At 45.8% G+C, this 24,063-nt stretch overlaps 2 protein-coding genes across 2 annotated transcripts in view; both read right to left on the minus strand.

Moving 5' to 3' along the window:
- Nucleotides 1-7,747: 7,747 nt before the first annotated feature.
- Nucleotides 7,748-13,764, minus strand: SPMIP5 (sperm microtubule inner protein 5). Its single transcript, XM_061163174.1, has 5 exons — nt 13,710-13,764; nt 10,457-10,675; nt 8,627-8,813; nt 8,012-8,112; nt 7,748-7,893 (listed from the first exon to the last, which is right to left on the minus strand). Exons 1-5 carry the CDS (start codon nt 13,762-13,764, stop codon nt 7,748-7,750), a joined length of 708 nt encoding a protein of 235 aa, XP_061019157.1.
- Nucleotides 13,765-16,916: 3,152 nt separating this feature from the next.
- Nucleotides 16,917-24,063, minus strand: part of HSPA12A (heat shock protein family A (Hsp70) member 12A) — a 75,814-nt gene continuing 68,667 nt past the window's right edge. The window contains exons 10-12 of the mRNA XM_061162739.1: nt 23,144-23,402; nt 22,384-22,487; nt 16,917-21,152 (exon numbers count right to left, since the gene is read on the minus strand). Coding sequence (XP_061018722.1) covers nt 20,515-21,152; nt 22,384-22,487; nt 23,144-23,402 — 1,001 coding nt within the window. The 3' untranslated portion in view covers nt 16,917-20,514. The remainder of the gene's footprint in view (nt 21,153-22,383; nt 22,488-23,143; nt 23,403-24,063) is intronic.

A 24,063-nucleotide genomic window follows, 5' to 3' on the forward strand; every position in this document is an offset into this window, starting at 1 on the left:
GAAATAAAAGCCATTAAAAGAGACAAAGAATGACACTACATAATGATCAAAGGATCAATCCAAGAAGAAGATATAACAAATCAATCAGAAATATATATGCACCCAATATAGAAGCACTGCAATATGTAAGGCAAATGCTGACAAGTACAAAAGGGGAAATTAACAGTAACACAATAATGGTGGGAGACTTTAACACCATACTCACACCTATGGATAGATCAACTAAAAAGAAAATTAGCAAGGAAACACAAACGTTAAATAATACAATGGACCAGTTAAACCTAATTGATATCTATAGGACATTTCACCCCAAAACAATCAATTTCACCTTTTTTTTAAAGTGCACACGGAACCTTCTCCAGGATAGATCACATTCTGAACCATTAATCTAGCCTTGGTAACTTCAAAAGAATTGAAATAATTTCAAGCATCTTTTATGATCACAATGCGGTAAGATTAGATATCAATACAGGAAAAAAAAACTATTAAAAATACAAACATATGGAGGCTAACCAACATGCTTCTGAATAACCAAAAAATCACAGAAGAAATCAAAAAAGAAATCAAAATATTCACAGAAATGAATGAAAATGAAAACACGACAACCCAAAACCTATGGGATTCAGTAAAAGCAGTGCCAAGGGGAAGGTTCACAGCAATACAAGCTTACCTCAAGAAACAAGAGAAAAATCAAATAAATAACCTAACTTTATACCTAAAGCAACTAGAAAAAGAAGAAATGAAGAACTCCAGGGTTAGTAGAAGGAAAGAAATCATAAAAATTAGGGCAGAAATAAATGAAAAAGAAACAAAGGAGACTATAGCAAAACTCAACAAAACTAAAAGCTGGATCTTTGAGAAGATAAATAAAATAGACAAGCCATTAGCCAGACTAATCAAGAAAAAAAGGAAGAAGAAGCAAATCAACAAAATAAGAAATGAAAATGGGGAAATCGCAACAGACAACACAGAAATACAAAGGATCATAAGATACTACTATCAGCAACTATATGCCAATAAAATGGACAACTTGGAAGAAATGGACAAATTCTTAGAAAAGTATAACCTTCCAAAATCAAGCCAGGAAGAAATAGAAAATCCTAACAGACCCATCACAAGCACGGAAATCAAAACTGTAATCAAAAATCTTCCAACAAACAAAAGCCCAGGACCAGATGGCTTCACAGGTGAATTCTATCAAAAATTTAGAGAAGAGCTAACACCTATCCTACACAAACTCTTCCAGAAAATTGCAGAGGAAGGTAAACTGCCAAACTCATTCTATGAGGCCACCATCACCCTAATACCAAACCAGACAAAGATGCCACAAAAAAAAAGAAAACTACAGGCCAATGTCACTGATGAACATAGATGAAAAAATCCTTTACAAAATTCTAGTAAACAGAATCCAACAACGTATTAAAAAGATCATACATCATTATGACCAAGTGGGCTTTATCCCAGGGATACAAGGATTCTTCAATACTCACAAATCAATCAATGTGATATACCACATTAACAAATTGAAAGATAAAACCATATGATTATCTCAATAGATGCAGAAAAAGCCTTTGACAAAATTCAACATCCATTTATGATAAAAACCCTCCAGAAAGCAGGCATATAAGGACCATACTCAACATACTAAAAGCCATATATGATAAACCCACAGCAAACATTATCCTCAATGGTGAAAACTTGAAAGCATTTCCCCTAAAGTCAGGAACAAGACAAGGGTGCCCACTCTCACCACTACTATTCAACATAGTTTTGGAAGTTTTAGCCACAGAAATCAGAAAAGAAAAAGAAATAAAAGGAATCTAGATTGGAAAAGAAGAAGTAAAACTCTCTGTTTGCAGATGACATGATCCTCTATAGAGAAAACCCTAAAGACACCACCAGAAGATCACTAGAGCTAATCAATGAATATAGTAAAGTTGCAGGATACAAAATTAACTCACAGAAATCCCTTGCATTTCTGTACACTAACAATGAGAAAACAGAAAGAAAAATTAAGGAAACAATTCCATTCACCATTGCAATGAAAAGAATAAAATACGTAGGAATAAATCTACCTAAAGAAACAAAAGACCTATATATAGAAAACTATAAAACACTGATGAAAGAAATCAAAGATGACACAAATAGATGGAGAAATATACCATGTTCATGGATTGGAAGAATCTATATAGTGAAAATAACTATACTACCTACAGCAATGTATAGATTCAATGCAATCCCTATCAAGCTACCAACAGTATTTTTCAGAGACCCAGAACAAATAATTTCACAAATTGTATGGAAATACAAAAAACCTCGAATAGCCAAAGCAATCTTGAGAAAGAAGAATGAAACTGGAGGAATCAACCTACCTGACTTCAGACTACACTACAAAGCTACAGTCATCAAGACAGGATGGTAGTGGCACAAAGACATAAATATAGATCAATGGAACAGAATAGAAAGCCCAGAGATAAATCCACATATCTATGGACACCTTATCTTTGACAAAGGAGGCAAGAATATAAAATGGAAAAAGACAACTTCTTTAACAAGTGGTGCTTGGAAGACTGGTCAACCACTTGTAAAAGAATGAAACTAGAACACTTTCTAACACCATACACAAAAATAAACTCAAAATGGATTAAAGATCTAAATGTAAGACCAGAAACTATAAAACTCCTAGAGGAGAACATAGGCAAAACACTCTCCGACATAAATCACAGCAAGATCCTCTATGACCCACCTCCCAGAATATTGGAAATAAAAGCAAAAATAAACAAATGGGACCTAATTAAACTTAAAAGCTTTTGCACAACAAAGGAAACTATAAGCAAGGTGAAAAGACAGCCTTCAGAATGGGAGAAAATAATAGCAAATGAAGCAACAGACAAAGGATTAATCTCAAAAATATACAAGCAATTCCTGCAGCTCAATTCCAGAAAAATAAATGACCCAATCAAAAAATGGGCTAAAGATCTAAACAGACATTTCTCCAAAGAAGACATACAGATGGCTAACAAACACATGAAAAGATGCTCAACATCACTCATTATCAGAAAAATGCAAATCAAACCACAATGAGGTACCATTACATGCTAGTCAGAATGGCTGCTATCCAAAAGTCTATAAGCAATAAATGCTGGAGAGGGTGTGGAGAAAAGGGAACCCTCTTACACTGTTGGTGGGAATGCAAACTAGTACAGCCACTATGGAGAACAGTGTGGAGATTCCTTAAAAAACTGGAAATAGAACTGCCATATGACCCAGCAATCCCACTCCTGGGCATATACACCGAGGAAACCAGATCTGAAAGAGACATGTGTACCCCAGTGTTCATTGCAGCACTGTTTATAATAGCCAGGACATGGAAGCAAGCTAGATGTCCATCAGCAGACAAATGGATAAGAAAGCTATGTACATACACACAATGGAATATTACTCAGCCATTAAAAAGAATACCTTTGAATCAGTTCTAATGAGATGGATGAAACTGGAGCCCATTATACAGAGTGAAGTAAGCCAGAAAGATAAACACCAATACAGTATACTAACGCATATATATGGAACGTAGAAAGATGGTAACGATAACCCTATATGCAAGACAGAAAAATAGACACAGATGCATAGAACAGACTTTTGGACTCTGTGGGAGAAGGCAAGGGTGGGATGATCTGAGAGAATAGCATTGAAACATGTATATCATCAAGTATGAAACAGATCGCCAGTCCAGGTTGGATGCATGAGACAAGTGCTCAGGGCTGGTGCACTGGGATGACCCAGAGGGATGGGATGGGGAGGGAGGTGGGAGGGGGGGTTCAGGATAGGGAACACATGTAAGTCCGTGGCTGATTCATGTCAGTGTATGGCAAAAACCACTACAATATTGTAAAGTAATTAGCCTCCAATTAAATTAATTAAAAAAAACTCAACTTTCAAAAAACTAAGATCATGGCATGCAATCCCATCACTTCATGGCAAATAGATGGGGAAACAATGGAAATAGTGAGAGACTATATTTCTGGGCTCCAAATAACTGCAGATGGTGACTGCAGCCATGAAATTAAGACGCTTGCTCCTTGTAAGGAAAACCATGACCAGCCTAGACAGCATATTAAAAAGCAGAGACATTACTTTGCTGACAAAGGTCCATCTAGTCAAAGTTATGGTTTTTCCAGTAGTCAGGTATGGATGTGAGAATTGGATCATAAAGAAAGTTGAGCACTGAAGAAATGGTGCTTTTGAACTGTGGTGTTGGAGAAGACTCTTGAGAGTCCCTTGGACTGCAAAGAGATCAAACCAGTCAATCCTAAAGGAAATCAGTGCTGAATATTCATTGGAAGCTGAAGCTGAAATTCCAATACTTTGGCCACCTGATGTAAAGAACTGACTCATTGTTAAAGACCCTAATGCTGGGAAAGATTTAAGGCAGGAGGAGAAGGGGGCGACAGAGGATGAGGTAGTTGGATGGCATCACCAACTCTATGGACATGAGTTTGAGCAAGTTCCAGGAGTTGGTGATGGACAGGGAAGCTTGGCATGCTGCGGTCCATGGGGTCACAAAGAGTTGGACACTATTGAGTGACTGAACTGAACTGAGCCCTTAATTTCATGGGCAGAGACTTCAAAACTTTGGGTCCAGAACAGACATCTGCAAACTCTGTAGGTTAGGGAGAGTGGAACAGGTAGAATTGCCTCCTGTGTTCTTCATTTCTGAGGGGCCGGTACGCATGCAGCAGCCTGGACCACCAGCCTGAAGCAGATGAGGGATGGATCTCCTTCCCAGGACTGTGGGATCACTCTCCCAGGGTGTTAAAAAGAAAAAAAAAAAAAGCTGGAAAAGCTCCCAACTATTCACTGAACTTGGCCCTAGCCCTTGAAAGATCATGCAGCTACTTTTTATTGAGTTGTGGCCTTTTTCCTTTAACCATGGAATCTCTAAAAGATTATTTATTAATCGCTTCAAAAGAGGATTTTACCAATTCAAATAGGGAAAACATTTTTTTAATGTGAAAACAATACCTGTTGGCTGTAGAAAATTGGGACAAACACAAGAAGGTAAAAAACACCAATAACACCATCAGCCAAATAATCACTGTTAGTATTATGGTTTAGCTCCCTTTGCCCCTCCGACCTCATTTTTAAACAGAAAAACAGAATTGTTGTGTGTGCGTATGTGTGTACTCATGGGTTTGTTGTTTGCTGCTTTTTGCACATACTATTACCATAAATATTTTTCCACAATAGCATTCTTCTATCACATTATCTTTTTAAATTAATGATTTATTTTTGGCTGTGCTATAGATCTTTGTGGCTCTCTCTAATTTTGATAAACAGGGGCTACTCTTCATTGCGAGGCACAGGCTTCTCATTATGATGGCTTCTCGTGTTGTGGAGCACAGGCTCTAGGGCATGCGGGCCTCAGTATTTGAAGCATGCAGGCTCAGGAGTTGTGGTGCATGGGCTTAGTTGCCCACAGCATGTGGAATCTTCCTGGACCAGGGACTGAACCTGTGTCTCCTGCATTGGCAGGTGGAGTCTTACCTATTGTACTACCAGGGAAGTCCCACATTATTTTTCACTAACAGGATGCATCGTAATGTCACGTCCTATTGGGTTTGGGGTGTTGTTTTGTATGACACTCATCTTTTACACACGTCTTCAGTTGTTCCCCAGGTAGGGTTCCTTTCCATTTCTGTGCCCTGCACCCTCTGGCTGTCTGGTGAACCTTGGACCTCTTCTCAGAACAATGTTTTTTTAATATATAAAGTATAATACATGAGAAATATAATTAGCAAACTAATTATATTGAAATTCTATCAAGAAACCTAAAAGAAAAAATTTGTGATAAGTGTTTGCTTATATGTACACTGAAGAACAATGTTAGAGAATAGATACAGTATCAGTAACAACTATAATTACAAGTACTGATCAACATTATTTCAAGCTGTTTGCAACAAATGTCATATGATGTGAAAAGATCTGGGATTTATATTGGGCCAAGGTGACAGGTACAGCTGTGGTTTGTTGCCTACATTCATCAACAAAGGAAATATTATATTTCACTTGGAGGCTAGTGAAAACAAAGGTGTAACTTTTTTCTCATTCCAGTTGTTTATTTCCTATCAGAGTCAAAGACATTACTGATTTCTACCCATGGAAACTTGGGGATCCGGAGAGCCCAGGTGAAAATTCCCACCTTGGGGGAAAACTCCCAAGAGTGGCTCAGTTCATCTTTTGCCCCAGCAGTTTTTTTTTTTTTAAGTCTTTATTGAATTTGTTGCAATATTGTTTCTGTGTTCTTATGTTTTGGTTTTCTGGCAATGAGGCATACAGGATCTTAGCTCCCCAGGCAGGGATTGAACCCACACTCCCTGTGCTGGAAGGCAAAGTCTTAATCGGGGAAGTTCCTGGCCTGGCAGGCAGTTTTGAATCTTTTGATATTAATAACAATGGCCTCATGACCCCAGGAACTGCTTTTGATTTCTTCTTTGTGCCAACGGCTTCAGAGTAAAGTCAGTGAGAGTGCCTGTCAGTGATAAAAATTCAGCCAGTATTAAGGGTTGAATTGTGTCTCTCCCTGACCCCTGGCTCCCACTCTCCCTCAAAAGGATATATTGAGGCCCTAATCACAGTACTTCAGAATGTGACTTGTTTGGAAATACAATGGTTGCAGGTGTAATTGTAATCAAGAAGAGGGCATACTGGAGAAGGGTAGCCCTTAGGCAGTATGACTGGTGTCCTCACTAGAAACAGCCATGTGAAGACACAGGGACACAGGGAAGTCACACGATGACAGAGACTGGAATTATGCACCAAAGATCACCCAGGATTAACAGCCCACCCAGGAGGTGTGCTCCCCAGGTAGCTCAGAGGTAAAGAATCCACCTACCAATGCAGGAGACGCAAGAGACTCGGGTTTGATCCCTGGGTCAGGAAGATCCCCTGGAGAAGGAAATGGTAACCCACTCCAGTATTCTTGCCTGATGAATCCCACGGACAGAGGAGCACGGTAGGCTACAGTCCTTAGGATTGCAAAGAGTTGCATACTATTGAGCACACATATGCGCGTGTGCATACGCATGTGCATGCACACGCACACACACACACCACCAGGAGGTGAGGAAAAGCAAGGAGTGATTCTCTCCCAAGGTTTCAGAGGGTGCATGACCCTGCTAACACCTTGAAAGTGGACTTCTGGCTTCCAGAACTATGAGACAATAAATTTCTGCTGTCTTATCCCACCCGGTTTGTGGTACCCATGCAGCAGTCTTAGGGAACCAGCACAATGGCTTTCCTGGCCTGGGGTTCTGAAACACTAGGGTTTGGGGGGGCATGGTTCTGTGCCCATGTTCGGGACTGCCACACCATGACCCGAGGTGACTGATGGGGACCGAATCATTAGAGGACTGGGCTAGAGCTTCAGCCACAATGTTACCACGCATACAGTGTTACCCTGGGGTCAGGAAGAGACGGTCCCACCCATCAGGGTCAATGGAACCTGCAGAAAATCCACAGAAAGCTTCAGAAGGCAGAGTGGTGTTTCCTCCTTATACTCACACGTTGATAAAAGGCCTTTATCAAGAATGACATATTATTGCCCAACGGTCAGGATGCAGGTGGCAGTGAACAGGATTCTTAGGAACTTTCCCCTGTGCCTGTTGGGTGTGTGAAGCACTCTCGTGTGAGGACGGGAAGCTTCTGATCCCCCGGTAACATCCGCCTCTCCTTAGGAAGCTCTCCACTCCTACCCTTCCATGTCCTTTCCTGCAGACAACGGCTCTAGATAAATCTTCCCGCCGCACCAAACACTTGGCCTCTGAGTACAGTCACACGTCATCAGGGGCCTGGGGTCCTCCATCAAGGCTCGGCTGAGGGTAGGACACCTCGCACCTGGAAGAGAAACCAGCCCCACGCATTGAGGCAGGTGGTCCAGCGAAGCAGAGGGGCTACTGTAAACATCTGGTCCCACTTTAAAAACAGCAGGCCAGGAAAGAAAGTCCCTCCTTACCTGGAATAGAGAAATCCGGATATTTTGGCAGCAGCCCTTCATGCAACAAAACTTTTCGAGGAGGAGTAGGAGGAGGTGGTGTGGACTTAACTCCATATATTCTAAAGTAAGAACAAAAGTCTTAGTTATTCCTTTTACTAATGATAAAAATAAGTATAATCTATGCAGGTCCCATACGAGCATGGTGTATTCATTTCTGATCCTGACGATTTACCCTCAAGGATCATCATCTCCATCTTACAGAATAGAAAACTGAGGCCGCAAGTGCCCCACTCCCAGCAGTGTCCTACCATCTCCTTTCCTCAGCAACCTTGAGCCTCAGGTTGCTGCCAAGACAGGGGGGCCCTGTTGGTTTTTACTGCCAGCCTCTCCCTGCAAACCAGCAAAGACCAGAAGCAGGGTTCCTGGAGCTTGTTGGGTGCAAGTGGGGGGCTGGGGGGCAGGACGTGGCTGCCTACTTGGAAGGTCCTGCAATTACAAACATGGCCATCTTGCAAAAACAAATCAGACACACACAAAAATCAATCCTAGCTTTGGGCTGGGGGCATCTGGAAACCCTGATGGGCTCTTCCCCTGGTTCTCGCTCTCTGCAGTTACCACCCAAGCCAGACTTACTCCTCATATGGTTTCAGATGTGCTTGTTTGGCCCGCTCCATGAGGTCCAGGAAGTCCTTGTAGCAGTTTCTGGCCATGACGGTGTACCGCGTGGCGCAGCCTAATTCAGTGACCCTGGCTCTTGGCAGGTAGCCTGCCCAGCCGGGGATGGGGGGCTCATGGAGAGGTTTCTTTATGTTCTTGCATTCTATAAAAAAGATGCCATGCTTCCTTGAGGGCTTTGAGAAGCCATCCAGTGGGCAGCACTCCCAAGCCAGCCAGCAGCCCAACAATCAGCCCTGGGGATAGCCCCAGGCTCCGAGACGTGATGAGGACAGCTACCACTGGTTGGTTTCTTCTGTGTGTCTGCATTTGGTGGGGCTTTACATAGGCCCTCCACTCTCTCTCATCTCATTGTCTTACAAACCCTAAGAAGTCGGTGCTATTACCACCAACACTTTCGTGGAGCAGGACACTGAGGCCTCAGAGAGGTGAAGAGAATCTTGGCCGAGGTCACATAGCAAGGAAGTGACAGGGCCAGGATTTAGACCCGCGTTTCTCTGATTCCCAAGTTATTGCTCTTAAACAGATCCCATTCTTTTCTGACTAACAACAACACCACCAAAGCTTTAGGCATTTGCTGCTGACCTACAAGAGAAGCATGTAGGTCAGGAAAAGGCACATCACACCTAGCTCTGGCTGCCTGGAGGGTTGACCTTCGGCAATCTCACATTTGTGAGATAAAAGATAACTGCCTGCCTCTGTCTCCTCCAGTTGCTGTAAGAATTGAATTAGACCAGAGAGTCCCAGAACCTCAAAGTTGGAAGGCACCCTAGGGAGACTCTAGTCCATCGTTCCCTGCCTTAGATGAAGGAACTGTACCCGGAGAGGGGAAGCTACCTGCCCTACATCACACAGCAAAGAGTCACAGAGCTGGGCTAAAGCCCAAACTCTTAGGCTGGTGCTTCTTATAATGGCTGGGAAATTTCTAAGGCATGGCAAACATGTGAGTTAGCACGTATTGAAAAGTCCCCAGATACAGTAATAATAATAAAGGTAATCAGTTCATTACTTTTCCTGTTGGATGTTAGACCTTAAAAACCAGCTAGGATAAATCACTGTTTTGATGATTAACATTATACAGTCATATCATCAGTTGTTTTTTTCACTGTTATTATGGTTGTTATTCAGTGCAAAAGCCCTTCCTGCCCAGCTAGCACCTGGAGGAGCTGGGTTCAAACCCCAGGTCTGACCTCAGACAAGGGACACTATGCTCAAGTGGGAATAATAGTATCGACTTCATACGGCTGTCATGGGTGGTTAATGAAATAACGGTGCCAGGCACAGAGAAAGCAACTAAAAAGTCATAACTACTGAGGCCACAGGGGCTTCCCAGGTGGCGCTAGTGGTAGAGAACCCGCCTGCCAATACAGGAGACAAAAGAGATGTGGATTCAATCCCTGGGTCAGGAAGATCCCCTGGAGGAGGGTGTGGTGATGCACTCCAGTATTTTTTGCCTGGAGAATCCCATGGACAGAGGAGCCTGGTGGGCTCCAGTCCACAGGGTCTCAGAGTCGGACACGACTGAAGTGACTTAGCACACATGCACCCTGAGACCACAGCTGCTCTTGGAACCTCCGTGATGACCACCCAGGGAGCTGAGTACCAACACCCCAGCTGTCTCCCTCTCCCCCTGGAAATGTTTCTTTCTCCTTCTAAGCAACTGAGCCTCTCCACTTTGCATAGACGCCTGGGGATCTGGAACGGTACTCTCGGCGGCCGCTCAGCAAGCCAGCCAGGCCTTGCGATGGGGCCCAGCGTGAAGGGGGGCCAGTGTCCAGAAGCCAGTACCCAGACTCAAGGGATGGAACTGCCTGTAATACTGGTGCAGTGTCCGCAGGACCGTCCCTTCCGAGCGGACAGGTTTCAGGTTTGCGGCAGCGGCCACAGAGCAGTGGAATTCCTCCAGCCGGTCTTTATACCGCTGTGTGTTCTCCTGGAAGATTTTCAGACAGTGGGCCATGTTGTCCTCGCTGGAGGTGCCCTGGCAGCTCAGGTAGGGCACGAAGCCTGCAAGAGTCGAGGAGGGAATCACAACCTTCAGCAAGAGATTCAGATCCTGCCCAAACCCCCCGAATCTCCGCCCAGCCCTGGCCATTTCTTCCTTGGCCGACAACACTGCATTTCCCCAAAGGCCATGAATACAAGCCGTGCTATTGTTTCCACTGCTGCTGGGTCCTCCCAAGGCCACAAAAAATGACCTTGGAGTGGGGAGGGAAGGCCCGTTTCCACAAAGGCGATGACAGTAATGTTCTTTGATAGCAAAGCCCCCGATGTCAGCCCGAATGGCAAATGGGGAAAGCATTTAATGGGCCAAAATGATCGTCTGAGGAGTAATTGAAATTATTCATCTTTTTAGAGAGAAAGCTTATTTTCCTTGACACTTTCCAAATGCAATTTGGGATCTTTCTTGTCGGACCATCAGAAAATTGCGGGCTTATTAAAAGCTGAGACCTATTACACAAAAAGGTAAATTCATTATCTGTGAGACCCACCCTGAGCACAATTTTTCAGCATTTCCTACAAAATAACATATAATCATTACAATTAGTATGGGTAAAACACAACTATTTATTTAAACTGGATGCTGAATCCTAAGTACCATAATGCTGTCATAATAAGGCCATTTTTAAAAAGAACAAAGAATGGAAAAAAAAAAAAACTGGTTAAGGCTTAGCTTTAAATTGCAAATAAATAAATAAATATATAAGTCTCATTATTGAAGCTCAACATTTTTGCTCTTATCCCCAGGTAAGAAAAGCTGGCCTCAGAGTTGAAGGCAGTAACCCTCACCCTCTGCACTGGCAAGAAATGTGCTCTGGAAGACTCGAATTATTAGACTGTTCTTGACAGTGCTGGAAGCCTTCCATCCACTATCCAGGCTCCCAGTTGGACTTAGGAGATTAAAAGATATGCTGGACAATTAAAAGATACATTAACAACATGGAGGAGACCCTAGACACCCAGGGATCTTATCACAGTGGTTCTTCTTCATCAGGGTCCACTTTGATCTGCATAGATTTTACCTGATTGTATATATGTATGCACACGTGTACACACACATACACACACACACACACACAGAAATACAAACAACCTTTATTGAGTCTTGCTAAGGGCCAAGATATTTCAAATGTATGCCAGCTCCTTTAGAGACAGATTTTATTTTCTTGGGCTTTAAAATCACTGTGGATGGTGACTGCAGCCATCAAATTGACACCTGCTTTTTTATAAAGAAAGCTATGACAAACCTAGACAGCATATAAAAAGCAGAGACATCACTTTGCTGACAAAGGTCCATATAGTCAAAGCTATGGCTTTTCCAGTAGTCATGTATGGATGTGAGAGTTGGACTATAAAGAAAGCTGAGTGCCAAAGAAGTGATGCTTTTGAGCTAGGGTGCTGGAGAAAACTCTTGAGAGTCCCTTGGACTGCAAGGAGATCAAACCAGTCACTCTTAAAGGAAATCAACCCTGAATATTGGTTGGAAGGACTGATGCTGAAGCTCCAGTACTTTGACCACCTGATTCGAAGAGCCAACTCTTTAGAAAACATCCTGATGCTGGGAAAGAGTGAACGCAAAAGGAGAAGGGAGCGACGGAGGATGAGACGGTTGGATAGCATCACCTACTCAATGGACATGAATTTGAGCCAACTCCAGGAGATAGTGAAGGACAGGGAAGCCTAGTGTACTGCAGTCCATGGGGTTGCAAAGAGTCAGACACCACTTAGCAACTGAACAACAACAAAGTTCCTTTAATCTTCACCATAATCTTATGAGGAATCTATCCCTACCCTGTATAGTGGGTTGAATCGATAGATCTACCCAAGTCTCACCCCCTGAAACCTGTGAAGGTGAACCTATCAGGAAATAGAATCTTTGCAGATGTAATTAAGGATTCGGAAATGAGATCATCTTAGATTTAGGATGGGCTCCCAAATCTAATGCCTAGTTTCCTTCTAAAAGAAAGGAGAGGGAGGTCTGAGAAACAAAGACACAGAGACACTGAGCAGATGGCCAAAAGAAAAGTCATGGGAAGATGGGGGCAGAGACTGGAGAGATGATGCCACAAAACAAGGAAAACCAGGGGCCATCAAAGAGTGCGGTCCTGCCCATACCTCATTTCAGACTCCTGGCCTCCAGAACTGTGAAACAATAAATGTCTGCTGTTTTACACAACAGCCCTAGGAAACGAATACAACCATTTTATAGAAATTTCTCCTTACCATACAGAGGTAAGTAAACTGCTTACAATCACATAGATAATGGCCAGGAAGAGATTGGAATCCCAGTTTATTAAAACCCAAAGCTTATTCTCTTAACCAACCAGTAGGACCAGGGTGAGGATGGGCAACCTTGGAATATTCTCCATAAATCTCCCCTCCCGAGAATACCTGTATGTGAGGGCTTCTGGGGAGCACTAGGTTCATCACCCACCATGATGTGATTTCGTAAATTCTCAGTAGCCCAGAAGGCTGAGAAGGAGAAGCCTTAGGATAGAGTGACTAGTTCTCCTGACTTGCCAAGGGCTGAGGGGTTTCCTGGGATGCAGGACTTTCAGTGCTAAAACTGTTACCATTCCCAACAAACCAGAGTAATTGGCCACCCTCCCTCCAGGGGACACAGGAAGACATGGGACCGTAAGGAGAGCCCTAGTGCTTGAGAACAGCACAACTTGGAAAGAGGAACAGAGCCTCAGTTTACCCACCTGTGTCTACGCAGGTCCAAATGCATGTACAAGACATGAGATAAGTGCTTCCTGGATACCAGGCCATGTCCTGGGAGATTTGAAAGTGAAAGTGAAAGTTGCTCAGTTGTGTCCGACTCTTTTGCGACCCCATGGAACAGTCCATGGAATTCTCCCTAGATTATATTTCTCCACTTATCAGAACCCAGTGATCTGCCATCTTCAACAGTGGAGCACTGTCAACAAGTCTTGTAAACGCTAAAGTGCCTGTACTGGTCCATTAAACCAGTCAGACATGGACAATGGGGCAAGGAAGAGGCAGAGATGGTCCCCCTGCCAGCCCCATCACCACTTACCACTGTAGCCTGGTGTGATCGGCATCTGTCTCATGAAGGTCTTGGAAGACTCCATGATTTTGCTCTCTGTTAATGAAGGGAAGAGGGAATGAAATCATCTCATCAGAAGTCCCTTCCCAGAGAACTCACTGCACATGTGCCAGAGCCCTTGGGAGTAAGACTAACCTTGCCAGGGAATTGGGACAGAGAGAAAGCACCGGCATTAGCCAAGGATGCCACTAGACATTCAATGTGCAGGACATAATGAAGAATTAGAGTAAGCTGAGGCTGGAAAGGATCAGAAGTCTCTAAAGTTGGCATGGAGTCCAAGCTGGGGTTGCGGGGGTGGCGGGGTGGGGTACCACACAGCATCAGTTTACATGGATGTTGTCTCCAGAGCCAGACCCCTTCCTCCTTCTGGGATGGCCTGTGCTTGCCTTAATACAGGCCAGGTCCTGCATCTGGCATCTACCCTGCCCAGCCAGTTCATCTCAAAAGTGATGCCTTTGTGGCCAGGACAAATGGCCTCAGGGGTAGAGGAGAGGTTCTCCATCACGGTACAATCAGCAGTGATGGGAATTTTAACAGTTCAGACATGCACTTGCTACCACACGGCTGAAGACAGGCCTGCATTCCTGTAATTTCCTTCTCCAGGGGATCTTCCCCAACCAGGGATGGAACCCTGGTCTCCAGTACTGCAGGCAGATTCTTTACCATCTGAGCCACTAAGGGAAGCTCTGTTAAATCCTCACCGCTGCCCTAAGGGTTAATTTCTATTTCAATCCCCATTTTACAGATGGTAAAATAAGGCACAGAGAGGTTAAGCAATTTGTTTGAAGATTTCTGCGTGCAAGGAGGTCAGACCGTCTAAACTCTGGGCGCAGGATTGGTGGTGGTTTAGCTGCGTATGGACGATAGCCTGCCAGGCTCCTCTGTCCATAGAATTTCCCAGGCAAGAATATGGGAGTGGGTTGCCATTTCCTGCTTCAGGGGCTCTTCCCGACCCAGGGATCCAACCCACGTTTCCAGCGTGCTGGGCGGATTCTTCACCGCTGAGCCACCTGGGAAGCCCGATGGGGACAGGAGTGCGCCTGGTTGGGGAGAGGGCGGCGATCTGCGCGGGTGGATGGTGGGCTGCTCACCACGCCCTGAGGCCTGCCTGGAGGAGGCCTGCAGGGAAGAGGCTGGGGAAGAGCTATGCTGGGGTGGGGCCGGACACCCCGCCGCCCCACTCTTGCCCCACTCCAGGGTCCTCACCTGGGCCGGCCTGGATCACGGCCCCACAGCCCTCCTGCCCACACCTGGCCTCCACCGGACCACCTGGCCAGCCCTCCCCCCGCCCCCCGCGGCCTTTGTGCGCTCACCCCACCCGCGGGATGAAGGGAGGAGAAAGGGGGCGGAGTCGCACCCCCAGCCTGCCCCTCCCCCTTCCTCAGCTTTCTGCCTCTCGACTGGAAGCCCCCCCAGGAGTCAGAGGAGACTCGCTCAGCGTCTGCTCTTGGGGTGAAATCCAGGGATTTTCCCAGCAAGATTTTGCCTCCGAAGCTGTTCTCTGTTCAGGGTACATGGTCTCCCGTAGGTGAGGCCTTTCTGGGTGTGGAAATTGGGTGGGGGTGTGCACTAAGGAATCCGGCTCAAAGCCAGCTTTTCTTATGTGGACACCAGAGAGCCTGGGCTCGGGGGAGAGGATTGGTGGGAACAGGCCCTGGCAAGGTTGGGGGGGGAGCAGCCTGGGAGGGACAGGGAGGCTCTGTCCAGGCGGCTTCCCTTGGGCTTCTCACACCCCTGCACCTGCAGCCTGGTGTCCCTTACTAGGAGAATCTCCAGGTGGACCAGGACAGTAAGCGTGAGAAGGGGACCAAGCACCCAGTGAAGGATGCTGGGCAGGCAGTACCATACTCCTTCTGACCATCCTCATTTTATGGGAGCTGAACTTTCACATGGGTCTGAACGCAAGATGCCCACTGTGTGACCCGGATCAGGGATTGCATGGCCTGAACAGACTGCCAGTTCCAGCTGTCCCCTCTACAGATGAGGAAACTGCATCCCGACGGCCTGATGGCCCTACTTCCACAATACACATTTCACTCCACCTCCCAGACTTCCCCACCTCTCCTCAGGGGCATTGAACTTCAGATGAAACTTCAGTGGAGCTACCCCCTTAGGAAGAACCCATACCGTGGTGCTGGGAAAGACTGAAGGCAGGAGGAGAAGGGGACGACAGAGAATGAGATGATTGGATGGCATCACTGACTCAATGGACATGAGTTTGAGTAAGCTCCTGGAGATGGTGAAGGACAGGGAAGCCTGGCGTGCTGCAGTCCATGGGGTCACAAAGAGTCGGGCACAACTTAGTGACTGAACAACAACAGCAGTGTCCTAGGGCTCACCTCTGACTCTCCAGAAGTTTTTAGAGCCACCTCTGGATGGAGGTTGACCCAGACTTAGAGTCTGGAAGAAACACAAAACCCTAGATTCAGCAGCCAGCTAGGTGTGCCTGCTGGGACACCAGAGGACAAGCCAAGTCATCCATCCTTGGCCTCTTGCTTTTCTTTTTACATGACTTTCATTTAGGTGCAGTGGAGTTGTGAGTGGTCACTGTGGCTTTTCTGCCTTCTTTCTGGTGGGGCTGCTTTCTTTGGCCTCAAGAGAAAGGGGGCCAATGGATGTTGATGAAGGCTTGGTTCCCAGTAAACAGAGGAGCCAGTCTTATTGGTGTGTGTGCTTAGTCGCTCAGCTGTATCCAGCTCTGAGGGACCCCATGGACTGTAGCCCACCATCTATGGGATCCCTAACTTGTCTGTCATTCAACATTTATTAATGCCTGCTGTGTACAAAGGAAATCCTTTGACAGTTCTTCTCAAAAACTTGAACCTCAGATAACATGCCAGGGACAACTGACTAATGGGTCAAGACAACAGACCTCTGCCCATGGAATTTTCCAGGCAAGAATACTGGAGTGTGTTTCTGTTTCCTCCTCCAGAGGATCTTCCCGACCCAGGGATCGAATGCATGTCTCCTGTGTCTCCTGCTTTGCAGGCAGATTCTTTACTCACTGAGGCATCAGGAAAGCCTGCCTTATTGGAGTGAAAGTTAAAAAAGCTTGTAACACCTAAGAAAGGACCTGAAAATTAATTTCCACCAGAGATGGGGTAGAGGGGAAGGTCAGTAATGTATCTATAATTCCATTTACAAATTTAGTGGGAAAAAAAAAAAGTCCAGGACATATGAGATCCAGAGTTTTGCTTTATTAGACATCTGTGAAGAAGTTTGCAGATACAATCAAATTGTGAACTGCTGCAAAGTTCTGTGTTTTAATTTATCCTTTAGTGAACAGACCCCAATGGCTGATATTTTAGAATACAGTTCCATATTCCAAGCAGATGAGAGATGTGATGTTATGGCCAACAACTTTATACTAGTCATCCACTTAAGCCATTTCCCAGCATAAATATGCAGTTTAATCACAGCTATTTCATCTCTACCATGTGTGATTCGATCTTCGACTAATAATGCATTTTGACTCCTGTTTATATTGGTGCATGCGATTCTTTGCCACCCTGGCAATTAACCAGACCTGGACTCTAAAAGCTAAACTTGATCTAAATAACATTCTAGGGGTAGGGCAGGCTCTGTAATCTGGACTCATCTTAGCCATCCGTCTGCAAAAGCACTTGTATGTCTCCTTTTTCCTATCATGTCTGTCTGTAACTTGTCTGTCATTCAACATTTATTAATGCCTGCTGTGTACAAAGGAGATCCTTTGACAGGTCTTCTTCTAAGAAACCTGAACCTCAGATAATATGCCAGGGACAACTGAATAATGGGTCAAGACAACAGGCCTTTTAGAAACTTTCTAAGATTAGAAAACGTGCCCCGAGTGTACCTATCCGGTGCTTTTACTCTAGAATATTTCTGGGCGTGGGGGGAGGAGAGGGGAGGGATGGATTTGAGGATTCTAAGTGTGATTATTAGGACTGCATCTCTGGGGACAGAAGAAAATCCAGTAAAATCATCACCCCCTCTCCATTATCTTTTTGCCAACATTGCAAATTTCAACCATTTCCTTGAAGAGAAATAGTGGACAAGGAGACATCCTTAACAGAAGGCGGGAAAGGCCTTACATTAGCTACAAAAAGGACTTGACTCTATTACTCACACTTAATCCAGTAGGAAGGCTGAATTTGTGTACTACCCGATTCCTTCCTTTGATTCTGGTGTCCTGAAAACATCACCAGTTTGCCCTCGGAGTGATTGCGTTGACCCGAAAGGAGAGGTTGACAACCCTGCAGGGCACATTTTTTGGCGGTTTCTCTGCACAGTCATGTGGCTTACAGAGCCAGACGGTTCAGCTCTCAAAGACAGGACAGGAGAATCAATACATTATTATGCTTCTTTAAATATAAACTGTGAACCTTTGGGAAGGATGTGCATGTGTAGAAAGCTCTGATGAAGCTGTCGACCCATCTGGTCTATTTCTTAGAGGACTCTGACCCTAGGCATCTCTGTCTATTGTTGAGTCTACACACACAGTCCATAGCTTAGCATCAGTACAAATTAAGCACGGTCAAGAAATGAAGCCATGGAAAATTAAAGGCAGCAATGTCATCAACAAAATTCAATGAGCATTTTCCCCTTTTTTCTTTTTTAACAAGAAAAGCACATTGTAGAAATCAAGATTCTGTACAATTTTCTAATATTATATGTACATAAAATTATATTATAACTCAATTGAAAAGTCTTGTTTGTAGAGTATGGCTGGCAACACCAAAGAATGACCCAGAACATTAAGCTTTTGAAGCAGAGCAGGCAGCAAGAGGACCCTAGAGCGCACACCTTTGTGCCTGGATGCGAAACCTGGCTCCTAAGGATGTGACTAGCATTCTCCAGTCCTTTGCTGTGTTTGTGTTTCACATTCTAGTAGGGAATTCTGCAGCAAGCGATGTGAAAAAGGAGACGCATTAAAATGAAATTGGAAATGCTGTTTAAAATCTGCATATGATAATGGGCTGTGATAATGGGTTTGTGAATCCGGACTTGCGTTCAAAGTTAGTGGCTCAACCATCTTCCCCTCTTTTATTATGCATGGCTCAACCATCTTCCCCTCTTTTATTATGCATGCCTTTGGTGATTTAAAACTGACTGAACTCCAGCAGGTGGAAAAGACAGCTTTGAACAGATCAGAAGGGCTGTGAGTCAGGTTCTGGATTCTTTTCCTGCAGTTGGCTCCTGAAAGTGGAAGTCTGGCTTTGCAAGTGGGGAAGGATGGGGAGCAGGCACACACACCAGTTGGTTCATCTGCCCCATTCTTCGGCTGCCTTTCTTCCAATCTCTTTCCTCCCAGGCCCTGCCTCCCCAAGCCAGGTGGAGCTCCAGCCCCACTCCCCAGAGGGCAAGGGGTGGGCTCCTGGCCCTTCACTTGTAGATCCTCTCCCTCAAGGAACCTAACCAGAGGCTTCAGTCTGTGCCCCAGCTTTCGAAAAGCCTAGTTGGGAATTTTCAGATTCCAGTTCAGCCACAGTCCCCTCTGGCATTTACTAAACAATGCAGATTCGGATTCCCTCTCAAGTTTATAAAAGGGAGAGGATCCAAGAACCTGTTTTTAAGAAGCCCCCACACGGTTCTTGCATGGGAGATGCGCAGATCTGCTTTGGGAAAAAAAAACAAAAAAACAAAACAGCTTCATTCATTCAGTACGGATCTCTGAATGCCTGTAGGTAAAATCTTCAGTTCAAGTTTAGAAATGGAAGATTTTAACGAAACATTTCGTAGAACAGATTCTCTGCCTGTGTATCACTAATGTAGTCTTTCCAAAATGTGGAATTAAATGGCCAAAAACTCTTAGGGAGATGAAGGCGAGCTGGGAGGAGGGAATTAGTTGAAAATACGTGTGCTAGTTGAGGAAAGGGGCTGTTCCAAAGCCTGTTCCCGTGTTCACACCCAGGCTTGGTGATGTGAACAAGGCAACCTGCGACTTCATTTTCTCACACAGAATCCTACCAAGGTTAACTTGAATTACTTATGAATTCAGAAATCAGGATTTGGCCTTTGGGGAGTTCTTTCCCAGCATATAAATAACCTGGGGTATGTCAGTAGCTTGATATCCATTTCCCTCGAAGCAAATTTTCACCTGCTGAAAATCTGAGGTGTCAGCGCTCCCACTCACAAATCCTAGCGGATTAGCTGAAGCTGCAGTTATTCTCCACTGAACCCATTTGGAAGTTAAATTATGAGAACCTAAAATTGTGCCCAGTGTAGGCAGGCTTCTCCCACCAGCTAAAAAAACCCTCCAAGCTCCCACTGAGTCACCACTTCCAATCACATGATGATGAAAAGGAATTAACTGCAGATGGATGGCATTTTATATGGACTGCCATCCAAAATATGTAAAAAGAAAAGTCTCCGAGAGATGAAGAGTCTCCTCTTGGCTCAAAGATCATATTTCAAATCTGGAAAGGTTGCGATAGGGCATCCTAAGTTCTACGGAAGGGAGATCTCTTTCAACCCCAGCCCAATCACTGCTGCAGAAATGTACTGATTCCCTTGTCAGGCGGGCGTTCCACCACTTTCACCTGTGAACACTAGCTGCTCTTCTAGGATGCTCAAACTTCCAATTCCCCAACCTCCATCTTCACTGCCGACAGTTTTTCTGACTCCAGTGTGCCCTCAGAAACATCCCCTAATTATGTCTAGCCCTGGCTGTTCCCCGCTGGAATTCAGATGGGTAATGGCAAGGGTCAAGGGCAGGGAAAGAACAGTCAGGGTTGAGGTCAGCAGATGCGGGTGAGCCGAGTCCACGGCGGGGACAGGCGGCGGGGAGGGTCGGTTAGTAATTTAAGAAGTCGATCCCAACCTTGACACTCTTGGAAGTGGCTATATCAACGGCCGTGGCCTTGATCTCGGTGTCCCCAAACTGCATGAGGGTCTGGATCTCCCTGCGGGCGGGCACGTTGGCACTGCTGGCCCCGGTGAGATCCAGGCGCAGCGTGCCGCACTTCTTCACCCCGGGGTCGGTGATGAAGCTCACGTCGTCCAGCTCGGAGCTGTAGATGTTGATGACGATGACCAGCTGGGAGGGCTTGGCCGGGGTGTAGCTGCGCTTCACCAGCTCGCCCAGGGCCACGGACTGGTCGGCGGAGATGAACTTGTCGAAGACGTCGGTGCACCAGCGGGTGCCGTCCTTCACCAGCAGCTTCTCGGGCGGGTGCTTGCCCTCCACGTAGCGGTTCAGCACGCCCACCCCGTAGGTGAGCGGGGACCGGCGCACCTTGATGACCGCGGGGTCCAGCCCGAAGAGGACGGCGCCCTTGAGGATGGTGAGGCCCACGTCCTGGGGGATAATGACGCGGCACTTGTCGCCGAAGGCAGCCTGCACCGCCTGCTGCAGGAGGGGCGCCTCGGCGAAGCCACCCACCAGGAAGAGGAACTTGACCGTGGACACCTCCGGCTTCTGAAACAGGTCCCCTGAAAGGGAAGAGGAAGGGACAAGCGACCTGTCACCAAAAGCCAAGGGGGACTGGGTGGCCTGAGGATGTGGGGAATGGACCAAATGGAGGACACTTTTGGTCTGAACTCAGAATACTTTCATAGAGCTAGTCCTTTAAGGAAAGGAGGTTTGATGGGCTTCCCTGGTGGTCTAGTGGTTAAGAATCCGCCTCTCAATGCAGCGGACACCAGTTTGATCCCTGGTCCAGGAAGATTCCACCTGCCGCAGGGCAACTAAGCCCATGTGCCACAACTACTAAAGCCTGAACACTCTAGAGCTGCCCGCACACTCTAGAGCTTGTGCTTGGTAACAAGAGAAGCCACTGCCTGAGAAATCTGTATGCGCGCTGCAGCTGGAGAGTAGCCCCCACTCGCTGCAACCAGAGAAGGGCCTTCAGGCAGCAACAAGACCCAGCACACCCAAAAATAAATATATATTATTTTTAATATATATTAATAAGAAAGGAGGTCTGTACATCAGTATGCTCAGTAATAAAAACTCAAGCTACTGCTAAGTAGAAACCCATTTTCACAGCGAGATGGTGATCAGTTTAAGTAGGTCTTTGTTAGGTGTAAGTGAATACCCCATCGCCCTCTCCAAACCTGCGGTTCTCTGAAGTGAGTCAAGGCAGGCTGTTAGAAATATTATTCTTTGGTTTTCATCAAATTCCCACCCCACCCCTGGGGGTTCTGATTGGCTAGGTACGGAGTGGGAAGTGGAGGCCCTGGATACTGGAAGAGGCCCTGGTGAGTCTACTGTGTCCCCAGGTGAGGGCCCTGGTGTGTGTGTGGGGTGGGGGGGTGGTGCTGGGGGTGGATAGACCTTTCTTTGGTTTACACAACCGTTCCTCCTTCCCAGCAGAGGTTATGGTTTCTAATTTATTCTGATAAACCAAGAATCATACATTCACTAAGGCCTGTCACTCGATGAGAATATTGCTTTAGAGGTCCCAGCTCCCTGACTTTTGAAGCCAAACAGAAAGCCCAGGTGAGGAGGGGCTCTGGGCTGCTCTGCAGTACCTGTGGCCCAGCAGCTGCCCTCATACATGCCCAGGTCCTGCCCACTCCTGCTGGGGCCCTGACCCATGGCGCCAAACTCTGGACCCCCTGCCATCCTGATTTCACATATACTGGTGGGTGATGCTGGAAACGCTAGTCCCCATTCTTGGCTCTGCCCCACGGAGTGGCCAAGCCCTGGCTGATCACTTACGGAGATGCTCAATGATGCTGTCGATAGTCGGCTTAAAAAGGGCATTCATGGCGTCTGGACTCATCCTCAGCATCCCTTGTGAGGACCACTTGACAAAATCCACACTGTGGGGCGGGCAGAGAGAGAGTGAGAGTGTAGAAAGGACACCCAAGTCACGGGCCCTGGCAGAACAGCTGTCACATCTGAGGGGGCAAGGGGGTCTGAAAGTCCAAAGACCCCTTAGTAATACCCTAAACCACCAGGATCTAGACCCTTAGGAGCTTAAAAGCTAAGGCACAACCTCTTCCATTTCTCTTTACTTTGGGCTCTGGCCAACCCTCTCCTGATACAGTGAAAGCCAAAGTCTCATGCAAAAGACAGGGTGACAATTCATTCAACAAATATTTACTGAGCACCTACTACCTATGCCTCAGGTTCTGTTGTGGACACTGGAGACAAAGCAGGAGCCAAACTTCCCTGCTTTCGTAAAGCTTAACTTTTTAGTGCATAATCATAGCTAACACATGGATAGCACTTTCTAGGTCCCAGGCATTGTGCTAAGTGCATACGAATTCATTTCACCCTCACAGCAATCCTTTGAGCTAAGTGGAATTATCATGCCCATGTTCCAGATGAAAAAACTAAGGACCAGAAAAGTTGAGTCACTTGCCCAAGGTCACACAGCAAGTGTGTAGGATTGGAAATCAGAGTCCACACCCCCTTCCTCCCTCCCATCAACATGTTCTACCCCTGTCCTGAGCCAAACGTGAGCCTGACTCACTTGCTCTTCCTCAAGGCATGCTCCACGCTGTGGCCCCGGAACTTCTTGTAGTAGTCAATGAAGGAGAAGGGCAGGGTGATGTTCAGTGGGTTAGTTCGGTCCGGGGCAGCCGCTCTTTTTCGAGACTCAAATGCAATCATTAAGTCAACCCAGGCTGCAGGACGCTTGATTTTAAATTGCTCAATAAAATCCTCTCCGAATATTTTACACAGAAGCTTTTCGAATTCATAGTCTACTCCTAAAGATCCATAGGGTCCACCTGGGTCAAGAACAAAATGGGAGACCACTCTGTTAAAAACAGAAACAGAATCCGAAGTCTGAGAAGCAGCCTACCCTGGGTTTTGCCAAAGACAGTAGCTCAAACATGGGCCCACTTAGCCAGCAGACCACAGCTGTGTGTTTTTACTTATTCTTTAAAACCCTTAGGTTCTTCTTATTCCACATGGGAAAACTTTCCTATAGAAATCACTGGTCAGCAATCAGTTTAAAATTATTTACATTTTAAATAAAATCAGTGCATTTAGCTAATTAGAAGCATCATGGCATTCCTGCCCAAGAAATCTAAGGACAGCGTCTGGAAAGCCAGCAGACCTCACCGAGTCCCTGTGATCTACTAATTACTCATCCTTCCCATGCCCATTAAGAGGACGAGCACGTTCTTTGGTTTTGCTGGTCTCATCCTGGGACCTCCCTGGAAAGCTTAGCCACAGCACCAAATCACAGGTGATGATCATGGCCAGGATCTGAAACAGGCTCACTTTAGGCCCAGACCCAAGTTATGGTGGTTTGTGTTTAAAGGTCATTTAATGGCATTTTGGTCTCTGGTCTCACACATCCATACTGCTCATAATCCCACATGCTCATGGCATTGAATCAGATGCTGAGAGAAATCAGAAATGAGCAAAACAGCTCAGGTATGA

This window comes from Dama dama, chromosome 15 (genome assembly GCF_033118175.1).
Source record: "Dama dama isolate Ldn47 chromosome 15, ASM3311817v1, whole genome shotgun sequence".
NCBI classification, from domain to species: domain Eukaryota; kingdom Metazoa; phylum Chordata; class Mammalia; order Artiodactyla; family Cervidae; genus Dama; species Dama dama.